This window comes from Nylanderia fulva, unplaced genomic scaffold (genome assembly GCF_048542155.1).
Source record: "Nylanderia fulva isolate GAGA-0341 unplaced genomic scaffold, ASM4854215v1 Scaffold9, whole genome shotgun sequence".
NCBI lineage: Eukaryota > Metazoa > Arthropoda > Insecta > Hymenoptera > Formicidae > Nylanderia > Nylanderia fulva.
This window is the reverse complement of record NW_028191026.1, coordinates 2,924,601-2,947,964: the sequence shown is the minus strand read 5'-3', so window position 1 is coordinate 2,947,964 and position 23,364 is coordinate 2,924,601. Positions and strand designations below refer to the sequence as shown.

The 23,364-nt window shown below is 30.4% G+C and overlaps 1 protein-coding gene across 3 annotated transcripts; it reads right to left on the bottom strand.

Annotated features, from left to right (window-relative positions):
- Window positions 1-271: 271 nt before the first annotated feature.
- CTL5 (C-type lectin 5) lies at window positions 272-22,967 on the bottom strand. 3 transcript variants are annotated; one of them, XM_029323177.2, is made up of 7 exons: window positions 22,905-22,967; window positions 21,233-21,465; window positions 20,517-20,630; window positions 5,761-5,861; window positions 5,080-5,274; window positions 1,711-1,916; window positions 272-813 (listed from the first exon to the last, which is right to left on the bottom strand). In XM_029323177.2, the coding sequence occupies exons 4-7, from the start codon at window positions 5,849-5,851 to the stop codon at window positions 655-657; spliced, it is 651 nt and encodes a 216-aa protein (XP_029179010.1). In that variant the 5' UTR covers window positions 5,852-5,861; window positions 20,517-20,630; window positions 21,233-21,465; window positions 22,905-22,967; the 3' UTR covers window positions 272-654. The 3 variants fall into 3 exon arrangements, with proteins under 3 accessions (XP_029179010.1, XP_029179009.1, XP_085345935.1); XM_029323176.2 differs by lacking the exons at window positions 20,517-20,630; window positions 21,233-21,465; window positions 22,905-22,967 and adding an exon at window positions 20,094-20,152; XM_085489809.1 differs by lacking the exons at window positions 20,517-20,630; window positions 21,233-21,465; window positions 22,905-22,967 and adding an exon at window positions 15,658-15,678.
- Window positions 22,968-23,364: the final 397 nt, after the last annotated feature.

The following is a 23,364-nucleotide window of genomic DNA, read 5'->3' as shown; positions in this document are numbered from 1 at the left end:
GACCATTTTATTAATATATATGTTTTTGCATATTTTTGAACGCTCTCTTTTATTTTTATGTTAAATTAATTTTTTCTACCATGACACTATACTGCGTCTCTTGATAATAATGAATTATATATATAACAGTTGTTTTATAAATTATTATATTTTGTTTCATATACATATATTTCAAAATGTTTGAACAACTTATAAAAATTGTCTTTACAAAAAGCAGAATAAAGATACATATATAATATAGGGGTGGGAGAAGCAATATGGATCTCTTAAATACAAATGGGAAAATGCATTTATTCTCGTACGAAATGAATACAAAAAATTACAAGAATTACATGTGTATAATACTAAAAAAAAATGCATTTACCATCTACTTTATTGACCTACCAATCGTTTTCGCTTACAATAAATGAATTGCGCGGGCACTACTACAAAATCGCGATTCGTATTAAAGAAAATATTTGTTAGTGTAATTATAAATAAAGGTACGACGAAAGAGAAAAAGAGAGAGAGGAGAAAGAGAAAGAGAGAAAAAGAATACACGGTGCGCCTGAAATATCGTCGCGTTTGTCCTGGTATCTGTCCTCGCAAAATTCTGTCTTTGCGTGTACAACGATGTAATAGCTTGCTTGCCAGGGTTTGTCTCTGTTTTGCTTCTCACAAACGGATACCTGGATTTCGGGACGCGACGAAGTTGAGGAGTTCGTCGCTGTCCTCGCACACGAAGGGCTTGACATGGTGACACGCCACGTCGTGCCACTTGATGCCGTCGTTGTAAAAGTTGTTCAGAATGGACAGGCAAGACTCGTCGTTACCCTAGAAATGAACGACATATAATTAAAATAATAGTAAATCATTGACAAGGTTCTGCTGATACATCAATTTTCAAAAAGAGATGTCGGAAGCTAAGATAAGTTCCCCTTTAATTATTTTGAATGTTTTTGGATTTTTCTTTGGACCACATCTTCAGCAAGTTGACTCGGAAAAATTCAGGTGTCTTGATTGTTTTGTATATCAGAGAAATCCTGATCTCCGTAAAGTCAGGAAAAAATATTAAAAAATAATTTTCAAAAAATGCATTGATTAATTTTCTATCTTTTATATATATTGTATATAATTTTTTTATCCATAAATAAATAATTTTTGATTCATAAATAAATTGTATAAAAAATACTCCAATTTAATTCAAAAACTAACATACTTTTTAAAATAGCAAAACGAGCTTTTAAAATAGTGTAACATATAGAGAACATTAAGAATAAGAAAGAGGGGGTACATGAATTTCAGTTTTTTAATCCCTCATGAAAAATGTGTAATTTCTCTACAGTTTCTGTATCTACTTCACTGAAGTTGAGAGAGCATCGATAAAAATAAAATATTAAAGGTCACATATGAGAGCAACGATGTAAATCCAAAGATGGCAAAGCGCTTTCACTCTCTCTATCCTACAAGAATATAAATCAGAGTTTCACGAGGTCAACATGCGCTTCGAAAGCATGTTAGAGTCTGCTGATTGCTCCATTTGGCGAAATTTTTATCACAATTCCCTCTTTAAATTCTTATTTGTATTACATTACTTCTTTATATTAAAATCTATTTAATTCTAATTATATTCGTAATTAATTAATTAATTACGTGTGTAAATTATATGTAACGAAAAAAATATTATAAAAATATAAAAACTTTGAGAGTAAATAATAAAAAATATCGTACCTGTGCAGCTTCGCGATTGTCCGGTTGCGGTTGACCGTATCCTCCGGTGTTGCTCCAATCTCCGGAATTACGTTGAGTTGTCGATCCGATCTTGGCACCAGATCCGGACCAGAACCATCCGTTAACGTTCTGAGGCTGAAGATCAGGTCGGTCGCAGCCGTTGAAGTTGCACTTCCGGCCGGACGTCCAAATGTATCTCACGTTTCCTGATTGAACGACAGTATCGATGTAGTATCAATTTGGGAGTTTGTGTTCTCATGCGATTAATATGACAAGCGAGGCGAAATGTTTACTAGGAGAAAAGAAGTTTTCAAAAAGCACGCGAGTTTTTTTCCATATAAAAACTTAATGGAGGAGATAATTAAATTTCTTATTGTTAGCTATAAATTATGACGACTTTTCAATCTTTGCATCACTCGATGCATCGATTATTTTCACCCGGACATCCGCATCACTTGTGACCGCAATAGAAATTTTTTTTCCTAGATATAAAATTATCTAAAATATAATGGCAGGTATTCATAAACGTTAAATGAGAATCAAGGAAGCGCGGAAGAATAACCATCATTTTCATAATAAGATTGTATATCTTAATCAAATAGCATCTAATTGTCCGAACAATAACTCAAACAACCTCGTATAAAATGTCATATATTCGACGTGCAACTCGATTTATCATTAAGATAAATTACTAACTGACTCCATCGTATAATAATGCATGCTGCATAATCATCTTGTAACAAAGAAGTCATATGTTATCATTTAACTTCATACGAAATATTTTTGAAATAATTTTACTGAAATTCTACGAATCTCTACATATGAATAAACATGCTCTGGACATCAGCATAAACATTTACTAAATGAATTATTTACTTAAAGAATATTAGTTTAGAAAATCTGCATTGCTTCTTGAAGTCCATCATTTAAACTCGCATTATTTCACGCGAATTAATTAAAATAAATACCAAATCAAGCATCAAAGATATATCTTATATTTATATATCAGATACTTTGCAATGTGTTATTTGAATTTATTATTCAATTTATTTTTAATTAAGCACTATTCAACTTTTCGAACCTGCCGTTCATCGACCTTAGACGCCTTAAATTAAGTTTTGCCCAACATTTCCTTATTTTATCCTCTTCATTATATTTTCAATCTGCGGTTTTCCGCGGAATTTGATTCTCCGTCTATCAAATAATTAAATAACTCACATCCGACAATCAAAGTTTATTGCACAGCACGATGCTTGTTCATTATTAATTATAGCTTAATTAATAATCTGTATTAATTTGCCGACGATTATCAATTTATCGTTTATTTTTAGAGATAATTTTATTATTTATAATATAAATAAAGAAAAAAATTTAATATTATGCAACAAACATTTTTTTCTAAAAGTCTGCATTGATAGAATAATCTTGATTAATCTCAATCTCTTGATTGATGAATATTAACAATTAGAAGATATATTCAGAAAAAGGAATTAAAATTGATGTGGATGTATAAAGTATAATAATATAACTATTTAAACGGAAAATTAATTAGATATTGATTATTTGAAAGTTTAAGAAAAAAGAAAGTATATACGATAATATATTAAGTGAAAACGTGCGTGTGAAACCATAGCGAAAACTTCTATTATATAGGATTATTACACGAGAATACAGATATAAATTATATAATAAATAGATATAAATAGATACAAATTGTACAAATTATCAAATAAAAGAACATCATTTTTTGAAGTAATAATTGCAGTAATACGAGAATTAAACAATGTTGATGAAATTTGTTGTGCAAAGTATTATCGTCTAAACAACTAATTTAAATCTTTTATTTATCATAGTTTTATATTAGTTTTGTTTCATCTAATTTATTTGAATTATTCGATGTATTAATTATCAATTAATTATTAGATACGATTTATAACTATAATCATAATTAAACTTTAAATATACACATTTAAACGCAGAAGAACCGTAATAAAAATTAAAAGCCATCCAAAGTCTTGACTTTAGTTTCATGCTTAAGCCCTGGATTAAGAAATTTAAAAAACAAGACTGACATACATTAAAATCGACATTTTATATTTCAACATTGCTCGTTCGAATGAAAGTTAATCGGTGCGACAAACATTTCGTGACCACCGACCAACCAAGAATCTAGGCTCGGAAGACAAATATCTCGTTGAAGTCACAAGTACCTACATAAAGTCCCTTTCACGTCGGCTCCTTTTTTTTTTGCATCAACGGGGCATCAACGGTCAAGTGAAAGTGACCTGCTTAGCCGAGTATAGGGGTATATATACACACGCGAGAGCATCTATATAGTCACCCGCGACTCTAAATTGCAACTCAAATTCCTCGCACCGCGAGCAGGTTCAAACCGGGTCGCAGAGAAATGACGGAGAGAAATGACGAGCCACAAGGCACGAAGAGTTGCGCCACCGGAATCTATGCGGATCTCTTCTGATCCTCGCTACCCCTTCAGAAGATCTAATCGGCATAACATCTAAATAAGCAACATTGTGTAATCGTTTGCGCCCGCAAACTCTTAAGTTTCTTCTTCGATTTAGTTACAGCCAGCCTGATCGAAACAGAAGAAGAAACCGAAGTTTGCGGGCGCAAATAATTGCACAATGTTGCTTAGATGGTGCTATGATTAGATTTCGATTGGGTTTGATTCGATTAGGCTAATCTAATCCAACCGAGGTAGAGGAAACTCCGCTTTTACTTCTCACGCACTCGAGAGTGCTTATTTTATTGTATTTTGCGGGATTGCAACGTGAAAATTTTCCCACCGACAATAAACGAAATGAACGTTAATGAGATTCGTGTCTCTCGAATTTTTAACGCAGATCCTGGAAAAAAATTAATGTGCGGCCAGGTTCGGAAATTTCCAACGGAATATACAATATGATAATATATTATACTTCACTATATGTGCACGCATATTTTGCAAATTGATTTTGTATTTTGCAACTCCATATATGAATTATGGTAATTTTCGTTTTGCAAACAAGTAAGAAGCATTAAAAAAATGACAATACATATTTTCACTTACGACATAAAATTCTTCGTGCATCGATATTTTTACTCAAGAAAACGTCAAGTCAAGAGTCATCAGAAAGGATCTATCACCGAAGCTTTATGATTGGCTACCGGTTCTATTGCGTCAACTCTCGAATAATCAAGGATTAAAATTTATCATTTATCAATTCTCCGATTGTCGAAATCAGTGACTCTTGAATTATTCGCAAGCGATTATAAGATTATATGAATTTTCATAAGACATATACATATATGTATAAACTGGAAGGAGACAATAAAAATGTCGAGCTTCTTGTCATCGCGGAGACTCACCTCTCGCTAATCTCTGCTTGATGAATTCGTTTTCCTGAGGGGTCTCTAGGGACACGGCGTCCATGCAATGACGACGACAGATGTTGCGAGCATCCAACCAATCCACCTCGAGATTTCTGGTCGGCTGATGTTCCCAGCTGAAGAAGTACGAGTGACTGACCCCTCTGCCATCTCTGTATGACGAATGACGGACGCCTGAAGAATGGGGTTAATACATCATCAATAATCGCGATCATATTTAAGTTGATCGATAGCTCGGTTCAACGAGTTCATCGAGTCTCATAGAGGTCTATTTATATATCTATTTATATGAAATACAAAAAGACTCTATCCCTGAAATATGATAGTCCATTCGCGGATCTATGTGTCAATTAAGACCTTTTCTCTTTGTCTTGATTAATATTATAGGTGGGTGAAGTATCTTAAAAAATTTAAAGAAATCATCTTCTGTATTGTAAAATCGTACGCTATAAAAGAACGTAAATGGAGCATGATACTGCAATATGTGTTATTAATTAATGCAAAGCCACCACGAATTACGACACAACAAATGCATTTCTAATGAGCGACTCTTCTTTCTCTCTTTTATAAGTCCGGGTTTCCGTTATTTTCCACCTAGTTAGTCACGCAACTGTTAACTAAGGAGCGAAAAGGTGACGAAATGTCACTGGGAATACTTACGATTCGCGCAGCTTCGCGGATCGGGCAAGGCTAAACGACGCTGGGCATTCACGGCGACGATGCCGACGAGGAGCAAGCAGATGGCCCTCATACTCCTGGACCTTGAAAAGAGAAGGAGAACGGGCGATTGGTTTAGAAGCTAATTTCGCAATGCATATCATCTCATCGCTCGAATTTTATTGAACGGACTTGTGTAACAAATCAATCGTTCGAGAGTTTCGAGTGCCAAAAAAAGATTTCAGATCAACACATTAACACATTTATTTCACAGAAGAGCTTGGCGTGAAATATTTTCATCGATTTATGTCAGCAATGTTCGATTAAATTAATACGTATTATATGGAATAACTCCAATCTCTTGACATTTCAAATCCGTTATTTCGGATTTCGGAGCAAGTATCAACTCGATGCCACAGTTTCGTGTAATGCAACATGCGTGCACAGAAAGAAAATTTACCCTGAAAATCATTGTAATTGTGGGACAGTGTGGTATTGGAAGAATTTTATAAGAGTTTCTCTGATCAAAAAATATTTACCACAATAAAAAATATTTAATATGTGGTGCAGAGTGAATTTTATTAAAAAATAAAATTAATATTTTTTATTGTGGTAAATATTAATCAGAAAAATTCATAAAATTCTTATATATTGTCTCACAATTACTATGATTTTCAGGATAAATTCTAAGAGAAAATTCTCTCTGTGTACATATGTACATATAATTAATGCAACGCGAGCGAGAATTATCGCGATTTCTAGTGCAATCATCCTGAAAATTAGGAAAATTACACTCTTTTGATATTGATCGTGAAAACTATATTTATAACGTAAAACGATATTTTTTCACTTCCTACTTCCCCTCATTTATTAATTTTCTTTTATACATATATTAATATTTTTATATTAATATATTTAAAAAATTATATATTTATATATATTAATTTAATTCTATTAGAAAATATAATAAAAATCACCATAAGAAAAATAAATGTTTAATGTGATTAATATTATATAATATTATTATATTATATTAATATTATATATTATTATAATGAACTTTATTTATATATGATTTACATATATTGACAATCTATTTTCATTTTATTTTTGATTTAATTTCATTTAAAATAAAATATAAAAAAGTATATGTAACAATATACATGCAAACCTATTAGAAAACTCTGACAATAATGGGTCTATACCGTATTCATGTTTTTATGCAAATAGTTATTACATAAATTCAGAGCACTTGACATAGACAACCAAACATGTGACATAGACCAGAGTAGTATCATGGAATTTGTAAGAAAGTCGGCAATTCTTTCGGGAAATGGGAACGCTGAACATTTGCCAACGCTATTGAATATGTGTCCAGCAGTTCGAGGTTACGGGGTTACAAGGCTTTTATATGATGCCCGTACGTGTGCTAAATTTACCCAACACAATCCTAATCATTCAAATTTTTGACACAATTTTCCTGCAAATTTAACATAGCGTTTCATAGCACTTTTTCAATCACGTTTAATATATAATATCTTTCGAATTATTCTAAAGGAAGATGAAATCAATTAAATAGCGTCAAAATTAAAAATTTGAATTTTAGGAAAATATTTTTGGAGAAAAATCTAGTTTTAATGAAATTTATTAAAAATAGTTCTCTTGGTGTATCTTTGTAATTTTCTCCAAAATTAATATAACATTTGAAAACTATCATTCAATAAGTAAGAGCTTTGTTTCACAAACAATGAGAGGAGAAAATTACTATGTGATACATGTGCATTTATAAAATATTTTTCTCACATTGCATTTAATTTGCATTACTAAAAGATAGGTGTCTTCCAGACTTTCTTTACGTTAATCAATTATTCGAAAGAAAAATAATTGTTAACTATTAGAAATTCTGTTTTCTCCTGTAGGGACAATATATGTTTCATAATTGTCGTCTACTTCGCGATTAATCAACGTTCTAACTCGATTTGATTAAAAGTAAACGGCGAATCGAATTATGACTTCCGGATTAATTTCGCGCGACATGAACGTCGGCGCATCGTGATGGTTTTACTAATGACTGTCATCCATTGTCAGGACAAATGCAAAGCGAACCACTTTCTAGAAAATCAAATGATACGACAAAGCCGTTGCAAAACACGTCTATAAAGCTACCAAGTAAAAGCCATATCCAATTGATCGGATAGACTATCTTCAGTTCGGAAGGCAATACTTTGCACGATTAGTAAAAGCCGTGAGGGAAAGAATGGTTTCTTATGTACGATCTCTTAATTTGTTTGTAACCCTTTCAAGGAAATTATACAAAGAAAACTTTCACATCTCTCGACATTCAGATTTAAATAAACTTGGGGGACATAATTAGCATTTAACTCTCTTTGCGGTGTAAAATTAAATTATTATAATGATTTAATGATGTTTCAGTGAAATTATAATGAACGATCCTTGAGATAGCGATTGTAGGTGATGTTTGTTTTATTCATGATGAAAACGACTTGCCTGCACAAGGGAAAATACATTTTCAAAGATATAATTATTGAAAGAAAGTAATTAAAAATCATCGAATCGCGTGAAAAATTAAGCGAAGAAAATATTAAGAGAAAGATCACTTATCATCTGAATTATTTATTACTCTGATTCTCTAGTTCGGTAAACTTGTACATCAAACAATAAGTATACAATACACGACGAGTGGAAACATGAATTTGTTGAATGTCTAATTTAGTCACTACAGCATTCATATTTATAAGTCATAGTACGTCAAAGACATGCTATAATACACTCCTTCTTTTTAAGAAATAACAAACTGGTTTGAAGTCGAACTGGTTAAACTCGAAGGTCTATATATATATATATATGTATACGTATATATGTGTGTCTTTCCATAATAAATAATCATTAATATTTATATTACTGCAATATACTGTAATATTTAAAATAATTATATTAATGAAAATTATAAATAGAGAATTTTTTTATTAATCAATATAGCTGTCAGCAATTGCAGTGTGAAAAATTAGAAACGTATAAAAACTTTGGCGTATTTAAACAGTGCAACCATATCTCGGAATTGTAAGGAAAGAAGTTAAATCCAAAGAAGAACATCGTGTATCGCTATTTATTCTTCTATAGTAGAACAGTTCTTTGACAATCGTTTCCTTCGCGGATAGCCGTCAATTAAAATGGAAACGTAAGTGTTATTACAACGTTGTAATAATGTATCGTACCTGTTAAATGTGTACCGCGTGAAATGGAGTGTTCAGATCGAAAGTTGATAGCTCAACGCTAGAATAGAGGTTGATGGGTTATGAGAGCGGCAATATGTATTAGCGAGATAAAAACACATCGTGTGTTTAATGGTCGATTCTAATGAACGAGACTAATACTAATGAACCGGTAGAAAGGATACAAAAGTGAATAAAATTCATGCGTCGAATAAATTGAGGATAAGATTGTTGACATCTTTTTCACGTAACTGCATCATGAATCGTATCTTGGATTAAATTAGTCTTAGAGATTTCTTAGATTATTTTCACTCCCTATTTTACTTTCATAATGTTTAAATTGAAGCAGCCTTTTTCTTTTATATACAATTAAATCAATATTCGAAAAAAAATTACATCAATAGTTGAGAAATATTTAATGTATTCACTAAATATTTTTTTCGAATATTATATATATATATATATATATATAAAATTTATAATAGATACAAAATGTATGAATATTAATATTAATATTAATATTAATATTATAATAATTTAAAATTATTAATAGTTGAGAAAATAAGCATTAAATATATTTTCAACTATTAATAATTTTCTAACTATTTTAAACACATTTAATGTATGATATTGCAGTTTCAAAAGTATCTGCTATATGTTGAGTTAGATAATATTTGAAGTTCCGTTAAATTACTTATTTTTTTTCTTTAGCAAATTATATTTATAATAATTTATTTCTTGTTCATTTTTAATTGTATTATTTGTATTTATTTTTCAAACGCATACTTAGAGGAGCAAAACTATTAAATACTCATCAATGTATGTTTACTATAGGCTAACATTAACATTAGATGAAAGGGTTAACGATGTCTTAATGATATATTATTAGGCCTCTCTTTTCTAGATATTAAATCAATTTTCTCAATACGAGAAGTGTTATGCGGACATAATATTAACATACATATTTAACAATCGTTGAGTGATCTCAACGAGTGTTCCTTTTTTTCGTCGACGTTACAAAACTCGTCATTCTCAAACTCTTGTCTCCTGATGATTTTATTACATCAACGTCAAAACGATATGTTTAGAGAAGATCATGATTTTCTGATGAAAGACACGAGAAAGGAAAAAAAGGAGAAGCATTCCACATCTCGAGCCTATTCAAATATAATCGTCGTACAGAGAATGGATGCCACGGATTTAGTTGTTATCGAGTCTACGGTTGTGCAAAATTCTCTTGCGAAAGAACATTTCCATGCACGAGAGCAAACGTACCTTACAGTAATATATCTTCATTATACATGTCTTCACCTACGCAATTTTCCTCTTTGAAACGTGTCTCCTCTCGTGCGCGATTATTTTTTTTTCTTTTTTTTTATTTTTACATACAATAAAGCTTTAATATGCACTTAACATATATTCTGATCAAACAGAAGTATATATATATATATATATATTTATTTACGAAACAAAATTGTTTTGCAATTCTTATTTTAATCTCAGTTATTAATTTAAATATTTAATTTGATAATTTTAATTATTTTTAATTAAATTTATATTTTATATTTTTTTAAATTTGAATCAAAATAATAATTAAAATATCAAATTAAATATTTAAATGAATAATGAAATAATTATATAATATTGAAAATAAAATAAGAATTGAAAAAACTAATTTTGCTTTGTAAATAATAATTATCCAACGCGTATTTTTCCTGATATACATATACAAGCGAAAATTGTTGTCTTCCCTTCTCTTCTGTCTGGAAAAATTATATGCAATGTAATCTAAAGTAATGGAAAGGGAATTAATGGTTCTCGCGATAATCTTTTTTTATAGAGTTAATGATGCTGCCGTAAATAACTTCTAACTGCGAACTCTTCTCACGTACTTTATCGTTTCTCATCCTATCCAGAGACGCGGAAGCATTAACGTATGTATCATGTATTATGACGCAACAGCAGCTAATTAATGTAATGCAAACGTAGACGCTAATTCATTAAGGAGCGCCATTATATTGCTTTTCACAAATCGGGAGATGCGATATTTCACTATTTCTTAAAAGGCAGGACGTTGCGTAATCGGTAATTAAGTCGTCATCTCTTTTATATGTAGTAATCACATGACAGGAATTAAATTAACTATCACTGAAAGTCACTTAGTATTATTTTATTATGTCATTCTTTTGGAAAGATATCATTTTGCGGAACAAATTATACTCTTTCACGAGAATCTTTTCACTTTTTTAGTGTAGGTAAGGCATAATAATCAATAAATAAATAATACTAAATTAATAAAATAAATAAATAATAAAGATAATAAATAAGTGAAAATATTAATAAATAAAATAGAGAAGCAATTATATGATTTTTTTTTTGCATGTGTGAGTACAAACGGAGTTGAAAGACAACGTCAGTATTCATTATTCGCAATCCGCAAAAAGATAATAAGATGTTCGCGGATGTGTCTTTAGAAACGAGTCGTATACAACCAGTGAAACTTGTGATTTTGCAATGCGTTTTTTTTTATCTAATTTTTATCAGGCAACTGACTTTCCTCGAATCACGGTTGTCGGTCTCAGCGAGGGGCTGCGAACTTTCTAAACCATTCGTGACACTCGCGTCACGAAGTGGAGGCCTCGGATGAGCATCAACATCCGAAGATGTGGCTCATTAGCAGAGGTGTGCATTATTTGAAATGGATGCACTTAAAAGTGGAAATGCAAAATATGTAAAAAATATTTGCTTTATATTTCACATTTAAAATATATTTTTTCAAAAGACTATTTCCATTTAATTGATTCTCATTACTCATTTTCTATTTCAAATTTTTCTTGGAAATTAAAAATTAATCGAGATATCAATATAATATGCATGTACAACGCAATGATGCCACTGGTACATCCTCATTCTAGCATCACTGGTTCTAATTATAAAACCTTGTAGAAGGAAAATGAGGAATTTCCTCTGCAAAAAACTTGTTTTTCTGAAAGCACATTCCACTTTTAAAGAGCATTGCAATGAAATGTCATTTTAAAAGAAATTAAATGTTTATAAACAATATAAGCAATTATTGATCTTGATAATATATAAAGCTTGAACAAAAAATAATTTTTTAAAAGTCTGCAATCTATTTTATCAGATCTTTAATTTTTTGAAAAATGAATATTAGCAAAATAATTACTTTAGACTTTTTTTATGCATGCGCATTTTTTATTATACATATATCGCGCGATAATCGATCTAGTCTGAAAATATAAAAGCAATAAGTATTTATGTGCTAAAAAATTGCATGAAAAAGTTCACTTTTGTTCGTATTACGATTATTTTCTGTGAAATAGAAGGACGTGAAAGATTAAAAAGTCTCAGAACAAGATGACATTTTAATAGCAACTATAAAGAATCGAGTCTTTTCGATGCAAATGTTTTTTAGGAATAGGATGAAATTTATATTTCTTAACAAGCTCGAGAAACGATGAATTAATGGGAAATTTGTCAACAAATGCAAACGAAACGATATTTTCGAGATGCGTCAAAATCGGAGAATTCCGCGGAACTTTGTAATTAATAAGATGATATTCCGATTACTCTTTCACGCGATGCATATATATTGAAAATTAAATGTTAAATATGCGCGTAAATTACCTAATATGATTAAGACATTACATAAGATGATATACTGTAAAATTATATCAGAAGGACATTAAATCACGAATATATTAGGTTAAATCTTTGATCAATTAAATCTGCATATATGTATATCCCCGCACATCATATTGATAAATATAAAAATATCAGATAGAGTAATGTTCTCCCCATTAATTGTATTATTATTATTATTATTATATATATATTGTATAATTATATTATAATTCTATAATATAATTATATGTGCAATTTTATATAATTATATAAAATAAAAAATAATATAAAATAATATATGTATTAAGAAAATATGAGGAATATAAAAAGCCAAAGAGTGCCTCAATATGGACATATACACGGTCATCTCGAGGATCTTTGTTCTCATCGGTCAGTTTGATATGGCATATACGCAGTGATAGAAAGGAAAGTTGTTCCAGAATCGACTCATTAGTCCGGTTATCTCCTTTCGTCGCGAAGACACGTGCATCGCCCGAGGGTTTTCGAACGCGATGAAGAAGAAGAACGTCGTCGCCGAGAGTATGATCTTGAAGTTCGGTACCGTTATAAGCCACCGGGTATATATGTGCTCTCTAACAGCTTTTCGTTTCTCTTTCGGGGAGAACCGCGCAAGTGGCTAATTTTACTAATTAAGGCACACATTCTTTTTTTTTATGATGGAGTCTAAGTATCTGTCGATGCCGCTGCGTATCTCGTATTATTTTTTGATCACATTTTTATTGTCGAGATTTTACAAAACGTAAAATCAACATGTACAAAACATAAATTTTTAGGAAAAATATTTTTTTAGTATATATTTAGATATTGACATATTTTAAAATATATTAATATTTTTTAAATATTTTACTTCTAAAATTTTACTTTTAGCTCAATTGAGACATCAACTTCAAGGAATCTTAATAATGAATATTAATGTCATCTAAATATATTTTGCATGTTCTATATTTATCTCTGAGCAATATTGAAAGTTTTTGATTTTATCTGTTATTTAACTACCTTTCTTGCATCACGGTCTTTAATTATAATACTCAAGTATATCATAATGTCTTGCATCTTGCATGTACGCGTTAGACATGTATAATGCACTTTCTAGTATAAAAAATATTAGAATACAACTATATTTTTCGATGTTGGCAATGTATTATAATCAAGATTGCCACAAAAGATTACACGATATGATTTATATAATTGCGTATTATTATGAAAACAATATTACCTTAATATAATATACTGAAATTCATACAAAATAATTAATACAACACTTGTATTGCCCTAGAAATATGCTTAATTTATTTATTTGATTTTATCATGAAAATTATAATTTCTTAAATTAATAAATCAAGAATAATTATTTATAATATTTATTTTATTGTAAAAAAAAATTGTTTTATCTTACAGCTATTTTTTTCTTCATCATAATATTAATTGCTACACACACTTCTTCATAAGATGCTAGTGCTAAGAAGTGAAGATAAAAGGAAGATGATTATTTTGTTGTAAGAATTATTTTGTATATCAGGAAAAACAGTGTGGCTATTCGATATGTTTGATAAAACATTGGTGGTTTGCGGTAAACTGGAATTACGTCGCGGTCAAAGTGACAGAGATTAATAATAACTCGGCGTGTTGAAAGCAGATGCTCTGACCGTTTACCTTACTCATGTCGGTGTCTCTCTCTGCAAAAGGTATCGATATCTTAACGGTTCGTACCCCTGTAATTTGAACGTGAGCAGTAACCGCGTGCTACAGCAATTTGCTTTACACATACTAGTTACGTTGTAACAAGCCGCAATATAATAATCTAGCTGCTACTTACATGACAGTCGTTAAAATAATCATAATGATTATTCAATTATGGAGAAACGTTTGTGCTCCAAGACATAGAATTTTTCGTTTATCGGAAATGCAAAATAATTGTAGAGAAGAAGACAGAAACTATTATATCTTTCTTCTACATATCGAGAAAAAGCTTGAATCTTATTGGTATAAAATAAGATTTAAACGATCTTATTTTATACCAATCTTTTAAATCTTATGTTATCCCAGATAGCACAAGCTATTCGAAAAGAATTAATTTGTATGTCACCAATTTCGAGTCCCTTTTCAAATACATATAGAATTCATTTTGTAAAATGAATTCTATATGTATTTGAAAAGGGACTCGAAATTGGTGACATACAAGGTGTTATCCAAATGAATTCTTTTCGAATAGCTGTGCTATCTGGGATACCAATAAGATTAAATCTTAATTATTGGTATAACATGAGATTTAAAGATTGGTAAAAAATAAGATGTCATTAATAACTGGGAATTTATAAGATTAAAAACTTCTAATAGATTGAATGAAATTTCATGATTAATATACTCTAACAATATATAATATTTACAAATCAAAATATTATATCTAAAATATCTTCTCTAAAAAATTAATAAATGAAATATTAATCAATTACTTAAAGGTAAAAATATAGATAACCGAATTTTTGCTCAAGTCCCGCACACGAGAGAGAAATTCATACGCCAGTTTCCTCTCTGAAATACATGTCTACGATGATTTCTTCCACTTAGACAATATCAAAACCGTCGTGACACCTGTCCGACTTGACGTCGAGCTTTCCAGGTATTCGTGAGACGCGGCCATTCACGCGAACAGGAACGAGAATGAGAATGAGTATGAGAATGAGAACCGTAGGTGTTGTAGGATAACGAGAGACACTCACTGAGAGGAGCAAATGTATGCGTGCATGCCTCTACACGTACACACGTGTCAGTCTGTGTGTATGTGTGCGGACCACATCGCGTTGTAACCGTTAGCTGGCCGGCTTTACGTCCAGCCGGCTCTCTTCCAGGAGTCTCTTACAGTTTGTCCGAGGTGGACTTTTGTTAACGGCAATGTTGGTATCCCGCGTATTACTACGAACCGCGTCTGGATTCTGGAGAATCCGACACGGCAAGAAACGAGACGAACCAAGTCCGTAAAAAGAGAAAAAAACACAGAGCTCACCTCGTTAATGATGACTCCGGTCTGAGCTATCGGGGATCAACTACTTGATGTTTAAGTATAGAAATGCGCTCGTGAGTCATATCGGGGAATCTAAAAGGAGATAGCAATCTTAAGTTTCCCATTTTTTCATTTATACCGAATCGATCGGATAATCTTCACCTTTCTTCATCTTAATGGAAGATGTGCAAAATTACTTGCATCGTATAAAATCGCATATATGTCTATATATTCTTTTCATTCTTATCAAATTTTCATCACCGTTTTTTTTTTAATGTTTTGTAATATATATTTCGATTTTGATTTAAATTATTATGTAAATATCAAATAATATTTAAAAATATGTCACATGTTAAACGCTATATATTAAAATTAATTTCTCTTTATATATATTCTACAGTTTTATATTCTGATATATACTGAAAAATCACGTGTGATTTTTTAGCAGTTCAAAACATTTCTATGAAAAGTACCTTTCGACAGAAATTTTTGAAACTATATTAAAAAATCGATGTTGATTCAAAAATATAAAACTGTGCTTTAATTAATACTTTATTTGAAAAAAAAAACTTTAAATATATAACGCTTCGAAAAGCGTTTATCACAGATTCGCGAAATTCTTGGACGGTAGTTTCACCTTTGTGCTACCTACTTCAGACACGATATTAATCTTTGTTCCTCTGCTTTGTTTTGTGCGATGCAAATTCTCTTAAGGATCGTTATGCTCGTTTTACTCACACAAAGTGTCGAAATCCCGCGATAGCGCAAAGTGTACAATCGTGTACGCTTTCCACTTCGCTTTGTGCGAGAAGGTAAATCGCAATTTATAAAGCGCGAAATTTGCTTTATTTATAGAAAACGTGACGGTATATTTTACCGATTTTCATTGACTTGTCGTACGTTAGAACTTGCAACAAAAATCGATATTTTTTATTAAGTATTAGCTACTTTACAATTAAGAGCTCATACAAATCGGAGGAAAACTCTTTTGTAGACGAAAAGAAGAATAAATAAATAAAAGTATAGGGAAGCATGACAAATGACGCAAGTGAAAGGAAATTTCAAAGGTGACGGATCATTAAGGAAATATTTTCAAAGTATTTCCTTGCATAAATAATGTATGTAATATCCCGTGCGTATAATGCAAAATTAAAGGTGAAAAAATATCTAGACACAAATGCAGGCGCGTGTAATTGCATTTACGTAATCGCGCTATTTTATTTAAAGATAAAAGAGCGATTTAGAAAAAAGGATAAAATGTATCAGGAAACTCTCCTGATACGAAATTAAATATGTTTTGAAATAATCATTAAGAGTCTTAAATTCCTCTGGTGAGAGGCAGTGTACATGTTTTTTCATAGTTGACCTAAACAACATGAACGATCGATGTAAAAACGTTCTAAACGTCGATTTCGCAAAAAAAAAAATTCAAGGAATTTGAATATTCAGTCATTAGTTCGTAAAATAAGATCAGTTAATGTTATCGAATTAATTTGCAGCTCAAAGATGAAAATAGTTTTATAGCATGATTAGTATAGTTACGACATGTAAAGATATAAAGAGAAACTTTACGATGCTATGGTTTGCTATTAATATATTTTATCGATAATTGAAATAGATCTTTTAGATCCCATAAAATTAAATTTATTTCCTCTCTATTTACTAATTTATTTTTACTACTTACTATTTTACTTTATTTACTAATTTATTTTTATATGAAATCTATAGTCATATTTTTAATTAATCTGCAAAAATAGATTTATCTTTAAATATAGATGCTCTCTTTTTAAACATCCAAAGATATTTCACTGCTCTCATTAAAAAATTGAAAAGTTGTACTCGAATGATTCGGAATTAGCGAGAAAGCATATAGAACAGAACAAAGCCAATCGAAATAAGGACACTACTGAAGATGAGGGAGATGGCTGGCAGATTCGAAGATACTTTCGAAACTCGGCCATATTAAGATGATAAAAAGAAGATCGTTCAGTCAATAATGCATTGACGCGAGATTCGAATGATTCAAATGATACAAATCACTTCCGAAGTTCATTGTATGGTAAATAATTTTACTTTAGCTCTGTTATAAAACAATTGCATATATGTATAAAAATATTCAGAAATATCTGACATTAATTTTTATGACAGATATATACCTTGCTCGCTATTAATTTTTAATTATTTACTAATTGTAAATAATTGTAATTATTTTTTAATAATTGGTAATAAAATTTAATACTTTTTTTGATTTGATTTAAGAAATCAAAATACCGATAGCTTTCCTTATCCAGGAAGCAATTTGAAAACAAACTTTCGTTAAAGATCTATCTTCGGGAGAACAAGCTTTCATTAAAGATCTATCAAACTTGAAATTTGTAACGGTGTTGTTATTATTTCGAATGCATCCGCCTAATGTATGTAAGTTTACACATTTCTGAGATGTTCTTAATGTTGTAAAAAAATTGACCACGTGTTGTCGGACGGTAAATCGAGTAGATCCGTTACTTACAACTCTTGCATATAAACTTTCACGAGCGATCGTTTACTTATCTCGTTAATAAATCGAAGATCTCGTGTGTGCAAGATAAACTAACGCGAGAATATTATAATCTTGAATCTCGATACACGCGCTACTATTTGTTTAACATCGAGTACGAATATTATTATAAATTATAAGCAACGTAAGGAGAAAGAATTGAAAAAATCCCGTAAATATAGTTTCGAAGAGTTCAAAGCAAAAAAATGGGAAACATTTTCTACATTTTTCTAAAGAGAGAGTATACTTATTTAAAAAATTATTAAAAATTTTTAAATTATTTAAAAATTATTTAAAAATCTAACGTGTGAAAGACTTTTTGCTAAATTAGGTTAAAGAGTATCTGGAACAGATTTGTCTAATTTACTCTTTTTTATATGAATATCATTTCTAATTACATACTTTCTTCGTTAAAAGACCTTGTCATCTCTTGTCGGTATGAAAATTAATATCGCCCATCTTTCTACCTATTATTAACATAATTACGAGATACACCAGACCATGTTTTCACTATGTAAAAGTTAATCACGAACGACATACTAATTGCAACTTTTATTTCTAAGAAGACAGCATTTTGCTTTTCCAGAATTTTAATTTGAGAGAGACAGAGTTACATAAATATTTTATAGTCAATATATATATATATATATTAAATGTCAAAATAAATAAACTATATATATATATTCTCTTTAAGAGATTTCGTGAAGAATAAAGTGCATCGAAAAATCCATCATTCAAATTAATATCAGATATTCTGAATGATCGAAGAGTAAATCGCGAGTTTGTCGCATTTTTAAAAATTGAAAAACCTGTTGACTTTAATGTATAATTTATCAGATACGGCGAACAATGACTTTGAAATTGAAATGCAACATCCTGTCATCACCTCGTATAAACCGAGAATTGAGTAACGTGCGCGTTAGACCTAAGATGTAACTTTCAACCGACTTAACTTAAACAAAAGCTCGTAAAATCGTTGACGCAATGTTACTACATTACATTCTCATGCAACATATTATTTCTCTCGACGTATTGCGCCTTTGTCCGAAATAAGGGGACGGCTCTAACAAAGACAGAAATTTCTCGAGCTTTTACATATGATTATGTCATGTCTTTAGGAAGTTGGAGAATTATCAAATAATTTTGTTGGGAAAGATGTGCATGCGCTCACTGATAAAATATATCAATTTTAAAGCCCGCATAATTTTAGTGAGTTCAATGTTCGATATATTTTAATTGTAGAAAAATATATCTTACGCCTTATATTTCCACTAATTAGCATCAATGCTATTATAGAGATCATTTTCTAAATATATGCGCTTATCATCACTTTCCGAATTATTTATAGAGAATTGTTGAAATTTTCGACAGAAATAAAAAATTGGCTTTTAAATTCTTCTTCGAAGAAAAGAACATTTTGAATCAATTTTATATCGACGTCTCAATATAAATACAAAATAAAAAAGTAATTGATCGAAGATTCTTAAATCATTTTTATCATTTTTTTTTCAAGATTTTAACAGCAAGAATGAAATATCTTTAAGAAGAAGAAATTAAATATTTAAAAATTAATTTTATATCTCTCCTTTTTTATTTCATGTCTTCTTAGAAGAAGAAGAAGAAGAAGAAGAAGAAGAAGAAGAATGAAATATTTTCTTCTTCTTCTCAGAAAATAAAATAAAAAAGAAGAAATATAAAAATGATCAAGTCAATACTTCTTTTAAATATTTAATTTCTTCGAAGAAGAATATTTTATTCTTCCTCGAAAATCTTGAACAAAAAATGTAATAATCTTGGATCGATTGCTTCTCTATTTCGTCACTAATATATTAAGACGTCGATGTCACAGCAACATCGCAGTTGAAATCCCATTTAATCCTCGAAAATAAAATACTGTACTTACTGAAGAAGCAGCGGTCCTTGAGGATGCTCGAGGAGAAACTTCGAAGATAATCCTCTTCCTTTTCTTCCCCTGCTCGGACTTACCTAGGGTGGTCCGTGAGCTACGATGAGTCTGGTCGACGACGATAAGAGGAACCAGGGGTCGAGAGAGTGCCGTAGCTCAGGATGATCCGATGAATCGGAAATACGGGAAAGGAATGAACTGGCGGACGGTCGCGATGAGCCGGTATATAGTCGGCCCACATTCCCTAGTGGTACGAGTAACCTAAATTTCTCCCACCAGAGCGGGGCATCATCCTCATCAGGTAGACAAGACACTGCCTGGGTCCTCCACAGGTGGGGTGGACGAACCCCACCTGTTCGTCCTGTCGTCGACGTCGCGGTTGTGCATACCGGTTCATACGGCGATAGTATTATCGTTTACCTTTTCGTCCTCCTCGTCTTCGTCCCCACCAGGCGAGCTTGACCAGACGATCCTCGTCGTTTCGAAAACCTCTTCTTGTCCCGACGTTACGAGCGGCGCAATCCGTTGTATCTTCTGCAGTGAAAGAAAGAAATGAGTGTAACTGGTAGTCGCCCTGATTCGAGTAAATGTCAAGTTATTACGTAATGTTGATTCGCGTTTATAATGGTAATCGAATCGGTCAAATAATTCATTAAATGTTAATTACATAACGATATGGTTGAATCATCGACTCATTTGAATGAGAGCAGCTAATTTTGTTTATTAGCTTTCATCAAGCCCCTTCATCTATAAATGGCTATATTAACATTTTGAAATATCTGGATAACATATGAAACATGCGGGCATCATTTGACTTTGTCGAGTATCTATTATGCAATTAATCAGACTGAAAAATATTTAAAGGCATAATAGCAGACTTGAAAAAGTGTGCAGTCGCTAGTTTACATTACAATTATATTTAAAAGAAAAAAAGGAATAAGTTTGTTGGGGAATAAACAAGTTGTATCTGAAGAAAGACATTTTTAAGAAATGGAATTTATCTCATGGGAGCATATTTGATGTTTCATTTTGTTTTAGTATATAATACATTTATTCTATCGTAGCGAATGATTATCATTATCTCTTGCTGGCGAATAATTCGAAAGGCCATGCCTCGTGACACCAAAACTACTTACGGCCGGGACTATAAAACGGCGTAATGACTATGTAAGCATTCAGTAGTCAAGATGACAATTCCTCAGGGAAATATCTTTCCGATCACATATCCGATGTACATATGAGTCGTTCGAAGAGCGGCTACGGAGATGTCCTCTCGTTTCTTCAAGTTCTCTTCTCACGTTCATAAGTAGCATCAACTTCTACAGTCACACTTGCTGTTTTTGATGTTACATTTGCTACAGCTGTATCTCTGCAACAAAATTATCATCTAATCTAACGAGATTTATAACTGTTACAAGTAATTATATATAAAAAGTGGTGTAAATAATAATGTGCAACAAATATATATATATATATATATATATTTTTTTTTTAAGTTCTAAATAAAAAATATATATATTTTTATACACAGAGAATATTTTTTCTTAGAATAATTTACCCTGAAAATCCTGATAATCGAGACTATATAATATTGGAAGAATTTTATAAGAGTTTTTCTGATTAATATTTACCAGAATAAAAAATATTAATATCTACCACAATAAAATATAATAACATACGTTTGATTTATTAATTTTATTTTTTAGTAAAATTTACTATGTATATATTAAATATTTTTTTTGTGGTAAATATACTAATCAGAGAAACTCTTACAAAATTCTTCCAATATCTTATTGTCTCACGATTACCACGATTTTCAGAGTAAATTTTAAGAGAAAATCCTCTCTATATATATTTTATTATTTTATATATTATTTATGTATATATACACATATGTATACATATATATATATTTACACACACACACACACACACACACACACACACACACACACTATATATATATATATATATATATATATATATATAACTATGTGTGTGTAAATTCTAAAAGTAAAAAAAAATATATAAAAGTTCTAAATATAAATATATATATACATATATATATTTGTATATATATTATTAAGATCCGGTTGCATCAATAATACGAATGTATTTTATTACTTTCTATTAACTTTGAATTTATTTAATTTTATCAAGATTAAATAACAATCTTTTATACAAAGATTATATCGGCTTGCAAAATTCTTTTTACACGCGAATGATTTATTCTATATAATATCTTCTTATCTATAAAAAAATCGCGATTGATTTTATTTATCTGTCGTTACATTATAAAATTTATACTTTATAAATGCTTAACATTTCATTGCGTATATAGTTAGGTATAATTCAATTTTTTTTTTTTCTCAAGTGTAGAATTCTTCACAATTTCTGTGAAAATTACACATTATTGAAAACACATTTCAATCTATCATTGCAATTTTTCGCAATACATGATAGGACGTAACGAATTGAAAAATTTAACGCTATTCGCTTTGCTACTTTGTACATATATAGATAGATGTATGCCATTCTATGCATGTTTAATTATACATAGGTAGCAAAGGTCTTTCAATAGAAATTAACGCACCGCAAATATAATTGATTGATGAGTATCTATACATAATTGTCAAGGATTACTTGAGATATCTGTGATTATATTTCACGATTAAATTGCGATGTCATGTTTGATATATCATTTTAATTAAAATTCCTATGTAATTCCCGTCTTGATATGATACGTTAATTAATTTTTAGCCATTAAATTAACAATAATGTGATATAATGTAGTATAGTTTATCTTACCTCTGTATTTTAGAGATATATCTAAACTTTATATATACGTTGTGTATAATTGACAGAACATCTTAGAAATGAAAAAATCTCACGCGTAGAATTAATAATATTTATTGTGGCGCCCTCATATTATGAAAATTGGAATTATTTACTGAAATGCTGTTATGATAATTCGAATATTATCATATAAAAAATTTACCCACGGTCGATAATACAAATTTTCAAAATATTAATTTCACAATAATTAAATTAAAATTTATTGCTCTCAAAATTCCATTTATACACAATATGCATATATCGACGAGATAAAATATCATTGATTAAAAAAAATGCAACATTATGTTTCTTTCAATACATCACATTATGCATATAAAAACACGTAGAATATTTAATTAATGCTCCGAGATACAACTTTTCATATACATACATGTTCTTTTAAATCCTGTGAATAGGAGGAAAAAACTCGTTG